Source organism: Alligator sinensis, unplaced genomic scaffold (assembly GCF_000455745.1).
Source record: "Alligator sinensis unplaced genomic scaffold, ASM45574v1 scaffold804_1, whole genome shotgun sequence".
Classification (NCBI taxonomy): domain Eukaryota; kingdom Metazoa; phylum Chordata; order Crocodylia; family Alligatoridae; genus Alligator; species Alligator sinensis.
This window is the reverse complement of record NW_005842868.1, coordinates 189,635-197,580: the sequence shown is the minus strand read 5'-3', so window position 1 is coordinate 197,580 and position 7,946 is coordinate 189,635. Positions and strand designations below refer to the sequence as shown.

Genomic DNA, 7,946 nt, shown 5'->3' with positions numbered 1-7,946 from the left:
TGAGGAGGCAGCCCTCGGGCCGCTACCTGTCCACCGAGAGGCTGGAGGAGGTGCTGGAGAGGCGGCAGGCGGCCAACGCCAAGGAGAGAGAGCGGGTAAGGGAGGGGCAAGGGCCCCGGCTCTGCTCCCCTGCCCGCCTTCGCCTCCCCAGAGCAGGGCGCGTAAATGGGCACCCGCACGGGCACGTCTGTACGCGGCTCGCTTCTCAGCGGGCTGCATAGGACCAGGAGGTAGCCCTGGCTCGGAAAAGTGCCAAGGGAGGCTGTCGTAGAGGGCACCCTGGTTTTCTGCTTCTGTCCTTTCTTCATATGAAACCTTTAGGCATAAAAGTGTCTGGTTTCATATCGATAGAGGACGCCCAAACTGTCCTCTATGATGGCCGCTAGTTTGTAAGGTGACGCTTGGACCTGAGTGCCGTGGCGAGGCTGGGTCACGCTGGTATAAACCCTCCAGCCCTAGAAGAAATGAATCTGTGCTTTGAAGAGGGAGTCTCAACCGGGCTGCCTTGAGATCTTTGCAGGGAGCACCACTTTGCACACACCGTTCACAAGAGAAACCCAGAGGTTTTGTATCCGTGGTCTTAAAACCCTTTCTGATTTGCTGGGGCTTTTTGAACTCTTTGCAGCAGGTAGATTGCTCCTATTTATTTTTTCCGAAGTAAAAAAAAAAAAAAGAGTGAAAACAAAGAGCTGGAATTGGCTGAGTCCAAGGAGGGGTACCTCAAGGCTCAGGATGAGTGTCTTGAGGCTAAAAAAGCTGAGAAGCGCTGGCTTAAGATGTGGGGGGGTTTCATTGGTCTCACCTCTTGGAATGATTTTTCCCCCCCATCAGGGCTGCCCTTTCTCTTTCTACCGGCACCTGACTTGGATTTGTAGTGTAGGTTTTAGTTATGGAAATACTCTCTCTGCAAACGAGAGCTCTGCATCTGCGGCAGGTACAGAAGAGTGCTCATCATGAGTAACAGTGTGTCCTGTGCCAGTTCTCCTGAGAGGGTTCTCAGAGTTCATTAATAACCTGGGGGAAAGCAACTCTTATCAGTAAACTAGGAATTAATAATCTTGTGTTCTAGATAACCTATCCAAACACAGCAGTGGCCAGGTGCTGGGTAGTAGCCAGACATCTACCTCACTTGCTCTCTTTGCAAGAGAGAGGTAAGGAGTTCTTTTTGACTCTCATGTCTCATTGCAGTTTAGAATAACGCTGCAGTTTTAGTGCAAAGCACACCGCTCATAACACAAGATATGACCGCTTTGCTATAAACCAGAAAAATTAGGGAATTCAAAATTCACAGCAACAGTAGCTGGGCAGCGGAAGACTTGAAAACTAAGGTGAGAGAGCAAACCTTGTTGAAGTTAAATGCACAATGCACTTTGCAGGAGAGAGTAAAATAATGGCAGGCTGAGAGATGGGGACAACATTGAAATACTTGTACATGTCTGGCTGTTTACATGGCAAAATAAACACCGCTGTGGTGTACATTGTAAGCAATGTCTTCCTAATACTGTGACATAATTAATTATTAATAATGCAGTCAAACAGGCCTGAGTTCTTGGCCCTCTGTTGGGCTTGTATCCTGCAGTTGAGCACCTATGATTCAGAGACACGATTCAGATGGGTCAAGTTACTGGAGTGAAAATATCCACAGGATCATGACCTAAGTATTCAGCAGGTTTAAAGCTTTTACAGTGTGAGCTGTGGAGATCTGACCAGGGCTTGGACACGTGCTTCTTATTCCTAATGCATATTTCTTGTCTCTGAGCATTTGCAATTAGCCCTCCTATCCTCCGTGTTCTCATTTACTTGATGAAGATGTCCCCATGTTTATAAGCACCAGCTCATATAACCCTTCCATCTTGCCCCTGGATCAGAAGGGGTGGGCAGAAATGCAGTCCCAAGGTATTCGGGTGCACTTCCTATTCCAGTTAGATTTACAAAGGACTAATGGATGTTATAAGCCTATTACAGACTTGAGTGCATGTATAACAGATGGTCATAAGCACCTTGGAAGAAGATGTGAAAGAGGCTCTAAGTCCTTAATTGTTTGGTTGTTAGGTGGCCATTACAGCTGCTATTAATCACTGTAAGCCATTTACATTAAAGTTCCATTTAGGTGACCAGTATCTTTTATTAATGTGCTGTGTATCCACCTGTAACTTTTTTTTTCTGTCCATTTGAAAATGAGCTGTATTAAAATGTGCCTCTTTCACCACTTGGTGGTGTGCTGCAGCTGATGGACTGAAGGTTATACAATCTCATCTTTCATGTCTGTGTGTGTCTGGCAGATCAGAAACTTGAACAGTGGTTTTTCAAAGCTGAAGATGATTGTGCCATTGATACCGAAAGACCGGAAGCCTAGTAAAGTTGACACACTCAAAGCAGCCACTGAATACATACGCCTACTCCACGTGATCTTGGAAGAAACTGGAGGCTTTGAGGTACAGGAAACTCCCTTAACTCAACATAATCAATCTGTTATTCTTTAAGGGTGCTGGTGTCAACATACATGTCAGCAGACTTGGTGACTGCTTATTAATGTTGTTAGCAGAACCCTAAGCATAACTCCAGCCCAACTTGTGTACATCTTGATCTTCATATTTAATATGCTACCTCTTTAAAAAGAGCATGCCCTGTTCCTTCCTTCCTATTGAGTAAAAATACCAAAATGAACAGGGCAGCTTCATTTGGAAACCTGATAACAAATGGCAAATATATTACCAGTTATCTCTACCACGGTGACTCCGTCCTGACTTCTATCTTGGACCAGCAGAAATTGAGGAGCTATGGGCTTAGATGGTGACTCTTCAGCTAAAAGGCTTTGTTGGAAGATGTCAATCTCTTCAAATGGTTTTGTGAGCAATTAAATGAAAAACTTGGAAGATTTTTGTGTTGTTGCAATTAAAAGCATAGTTCTTAGCAAAAATAGATTTTTTTTTTTTTTTAAGTTTTCCACCCTCTGGGGAGAAATATAAGAAATTGGGAAAAGGGGGGAGGAGTCACTTTCTTGAACAACTTTTACTGTTATCTAGAATGGAATAGAAGAAAAGTCTCTCTCTCTTTCTTTCTCAAAAGGGAAGTGTGGGTATCTTCACACCTTCAATTTACCTTTTGCTAATAGCAGATGGAAAAAAGATCTGGTGGGGAATTTGAATTTGTTGTTTCTTTTAAATTACTTTCTGCTTTTATTAAAGAAAAAAAAACATTTTGAAAGACATGTTTTGAGGGATGGGCATGAAGCCAGTTCTTCTCAAACAGCTACAGTGATCCACGCAAGGCTGTAGCCTGCCAACTTGCTTGTTCTGGAAATGATTCAGGCAGTTTTAAGGAAAGAAACTGATGCAGGTTGAGGGTTTGTCTGGGTGAGGAGTTGGAGAAGCACTGAGATATCACGGGAGAGTTAGGCTTTCACATTTGTCTTGACACCTGAAATAAACTGGGGGCATACACAGGAGGTTAAATTCTCCTAATCTCTCTGAGGCTCTGGGAGAAGGTGTCAAAAAGTGGGCAAGTGACCTACTTTCATTTCAATCTTATTGCATCCTTATTTCTTCTGGGCATGAATTATGCAAGTCTGGATTCTTTTATGCTCCATGTGGCTCAAAGGGGAGCAAATATATAGAGGTGATGCATAAGTGGGTGAGAGTCTGATACTGCCTAAGTAGTTTGCTGTAGGGAGTGCAGTGTATGATGCAACTTTATACCCTGTGTCCCCTCCAACACTGCTTGTGCTCCTATGATTTACACTCTGATGTGCCCACCATACTCTTTCTGAATTCCTGAAATGGCACAGTTGGCTTCCCAATCTTATACTGCAGTCCTCCTTGCTTTCTCTATAGGATCTCTCTGCTAGCATTTAATTTCCCTATATTTAGGGAATTTTTGCAGTGGTACAAGTTAATGTTTTCAAGTTCCTTTTTAAATTCCTCATCTTTTTCTATTGCATCTAGAAACTAGAAGACCCTGCTGATCATGAGTTGCCTGACAGCATTCCCAGGCCAGTGTCCTTCATGGAAGGCTTAGAAGGGAACCCCCTGCCAAACAGTGCCAGCTCTTGCCTCAGGAATGAAAATGGGATGAATACAGCTTGGACCAGCCATACCACAGAGAACCCTGTATGTGTGTGGGGCAGAGGTGTATTACCTGCTTACCTGGGGATTGTGCAATTCCAGAAGAATGGAAAGCTGGTAAGAGCAAATACTGAGATTTTCTTTGTGTAGAGATGTTCTTTGTGTGCGTGTATGCACTCAGCATTGATAGTAGTTAAGCAGATGCATCACAGTCAGGTTAGATAACAAGTAGATGCCTAAATGGCTATGAACCTTTCCACCTGGGAGACTGATCCTCTTCCTGTGCAGGACTGCTCTAGCTGTCATCAACTGACAGAAATGAAATATCCTTGGTCTAAAAAGGAGCTGTGGGGTGGGGGCGCTACTGGCAAGGCTTTCAGCCTTGCAGTTCTGTCTGTTTTCTATCTAACCGAGTCAGATGTAAATAACTGAGGGTTTTTTTGTAGAATTAAGTACATGCCATTTCCTATTATGTCACTGACAAATATGGATGCTTAGTAATCCCTAAAATCAGGCTATAAGGCAATCTACTTTTTAACTTGGAGGATAAAGGTACTGTCCCCAGTTTAACAGCAGGCATATTGAAATACTCGATCTGAAGGGACTTAGGGTGAAGTTTCACCTTTCAGGGAAAGATCCACTTTAAAAATAAAAAGTACAGTGAGCTGAAAAAATAATTAAAAAAATTAGTAGTATTGCTAGTCTAATTATTATTAGTAATAATAATGGCAGGGACTTTAATATGCCAATCCTCCTTTAGATGGGCTGCCACACTCATCTCTGACTCTGCAAACTAATGTTGTACTAAGAAGACCCTAGGCTATTCTGGTCTCCATGAACAAGTTCTTGGGTACAGGCAATTAAGGCTCACCTACAGATGTAATTTAACATGCTAAGGCAGTGTTTCTCAAGCCGTGGGTTGCAACCCAAAAGCAGGTCACAAAAATTATATGAAAGGGTCATGAACAATCTTTAAAAATGGATTCTCTGTTAAAGGAAAACATGGGAAACCATGGCTTTTCCCTTGTGGGCTAGCTTGGGGGGGCCATGCCTGTCACACACCCACCCTGGCCTGGGGATGGGGGGCAGCAGGTAGAGAGTGAGAGTCACTGGGTCAGGACTGGTCATCAGTGCTTACAAATGGGTCCTGGTATAAAAAAAAGGTTGAGAACCACTGTTCTAGGGCATGAGAATCGGTTACATATATATTACGGGAGACCCTCGTCATTTGCAGGGGATTTGTTCCAAAGATCCCCGTAAATGGTGAAATCCACTAATACGTCGGGAGCACGGTAGCAGCAAGTGCGGCGCTCCTGCAGACACTGTGGGGGGGCGCGGTATGGGAGCATGGGGAGAGAGCGTGGGTTCGAATATTCGAAACCGCGAATCTGTGAATGGCGAGGCTTTCCTTGTACTATGAAACACTCTTCTGTTAACAGAGGCTTTAATAACCAGGTTGTTTCAGAAAGCAGTATGACTTCTTGTAAACCCTCTAGCTTCTGTATTATGCACACTGGTCCATTAGGGTCAGGTGCTTCTGATAACTTAGAAGCTGCAAGATCATTTTTCCATGATTTTGTTACAAATGCAACTTTTATTTGCAAAGATATTCATAAAGTTGCCTTTGCTTTAAAGTATCCAAATTTTATCTTTTTAAAGGTGTATCAAGCAAACCCTTAAAGCAACAAACTCTTCTGAATAGTCTGCAGTAAGTGATCTGTTTTAACCCAGTTTCCTGGTGTGGGGAGTTTCTAGTCTGCCATTTATAACAACCGATACTACAAGTCCTTGTGTGGGTTTAGGTGGTGAGCACAGGTGGCCAGTCTCCTTTATGAGTAGATGCTATGAGCCATCTCCTGGAGTTAGGCCAATTTATGCCTGATCCTCAGCTGGTTTTGTATGTAATTGCAAGACAGATTATGTCTTGTGCATTTCCTTTGCCGTGTGTGGCATCAGGTCTAATGCTCCTAGGTTTTTTTGTTTTTTGGTTTGTTTTTTTTTAATTGTGCAGAATATAAACAATACAGGAGGTGGTATGTAAGAGGAGATGGAGTGAAGATTTAATTGTGACCTCAATCATGGGTAAATCTAGTTTAAGGCTCTGAGGATCCCAGAATTCTGTAATTGCTGTTTCCAAATGTAATTAGCAATGCCAGCAGATATTATCTTGTTAGTTGCCAGGTAACTTTGCTTATTTAAAACTGCTCCCATTAATGGCATCTTTAACTAAACTGTTTTGCAGATGTCAAACTCTATGGATACAGAGAACTTTGTTTTTCAAGAGCAGTTTAAAGAAAGTTGAGTTTCCTACTTCGTGGAGTTTTGAATTTGCTTTATGAAAAATATCCAGAAAGAAACCAATGAGCTACCAAGAGCTGATCATTCACTCCATCTTGCTTTTTTTTTTTTTTATTATTATTATTATTCTTGAAGCTGTATCTTAAGTAAAATTTTAGTTTATAAAATGAAAGGCAGGTACTGATGTACTGAAATTGTAAAAGGTGCAAGTGAAAATGCATCTAGGCTGGCACTTTTATAGTAAATGGACTTACACTGGAAAACTTCTAGTTGTTTCTGTCCTCTGCATTGTTTGGAGAACTTTCCCTCTATCAGTGGGGTTGCAACTGCAAACAGGAAAAGGCTCATACTTTTAAACCCCACCTCTGACACTTCATCCTAACTCTCAAACAACTTGGTTGGTATATCCACGTTCCCCTCCTCCTTGCCCCAAACTTACAGGGTTTGCTGGTATTCAGTAGAACTGTCACAGATTGGTATTTCTGAAAAACATCACTGAGCCATCACAGAGTGGGAAGTTAACCTTAGGAGAACTAGGAGTATGGGGTAGAGACACAAATACAGACCAGCATGCATCTAGCACAGGAAACATGCGTTGTTTTGAGACTGGGCCTTGGTCATGTGCGATGATTGTATCCACTGGAGTAAGGCAAACAAGGTTCTTTGGGTGAATCTGATATATTTTATTAGACCAACTTAAATAGTTGGAAAACAATTATTAAGCAAGCTTTTGGGTTCAAAAACCTTTAGTCAGGCCAAGGAAGTTTCTGCAGGTGGTGTGTGCTCTTCCTGAATGGAATGACAAGTAAAGAAGCCAGAGGCTGGGCTGGTATGCATACAAGACAGGTAGTCAGTGAAAATGTAGATTGAGGAGTCAATGGGGGAGAGACAGGCGGGCGGGGGAGAGAAGGGGGATGAATAGTGGAGAGATACCTGGGGAGTCAGATGTCAGGCAGGTTATGATGTGTCATGAATCCAATGTCTATATTTAGTCCATCAACCTCCTGGATACTAAAAATCATGGACTAAATCTAGACATTGAATTCACGACACATTATAACCTGCCTGACATCTGACTCCCCAGGTATCTCTGCACTACTCACCCCCCCCCCCCATCTCTTCTCTCCCCACCACCCAGCCTGTCTCTCACCCATTGACTCCTCGATCTACATTTTCACTGATTACCTGTCTTGTATGCATACCAGCCCAGCCGCTGGCTTCTTTACTTGTCATTCCATCCAGGAAGAGCACACACCAACTGCAGAAACTTCCTTGGCCTGACTAAAGGTTTTTGAACCCAAAAGCTTGCTTAATAATTGTTTTCCAGCTATTAAGTTGGTCTAATAAAAGATATCAGATTCACCCAAAGAACCTTGTCTACCATTGGAGTAAGGCTTTCCAAGCAGGCTCCCTGTCTTCCACCTTGGTATTACAACAACTCCTACTGAGGTGATAAAATATGCAGTGACTCCAGTGATTGCCGGCATCCAGTGTGGCAGCTACTTTTAATGATTTTTCAGCAATGTTATTCAACAGTCTAGGAGCGTACATAAAGCACAGGTTATCCACCTCTTCAGACTCAAA

General features: G+C 42.9%; 1 protein-coding gene across 1 annotated transcript in view; it reads left to right on the top strand.

The window, feature by feature from the left end:
* The window catches only part of FIGLA (folliculogenesis specific bHLH transcription factor), a 39,799-nt gene extending 33,161 nt beyond the window's left edge, over positions 1-6,638 (top strand). Inside the window, exons 2-6 of the mRNA XM_014525723.2 lie at positions 5-95; positions 2,283-2,435; positions 3,945-4,181; positions 5,724-5,772; positions 6,307-6,638. Coding sequence (XP_014381209.1) covers positions 5-95; positions 2,283-2,435; positions 3,945-4,181; positions 5,724-5,744 — 502 coding nt within the window. The 3' untranslated portion in view covers positions 5,745-5,772; positions 6,307-6,638. The remainder of the gene's footprint in view (positions 1-4; positions 96-2,282; positions 2,436-3,944; positions 4,182-5,723; positions 5,773-6,306) is intronic.
* The last annotated feature ends 1,308 nt before the right edge of the window (positions 6,639-7,946 follow it).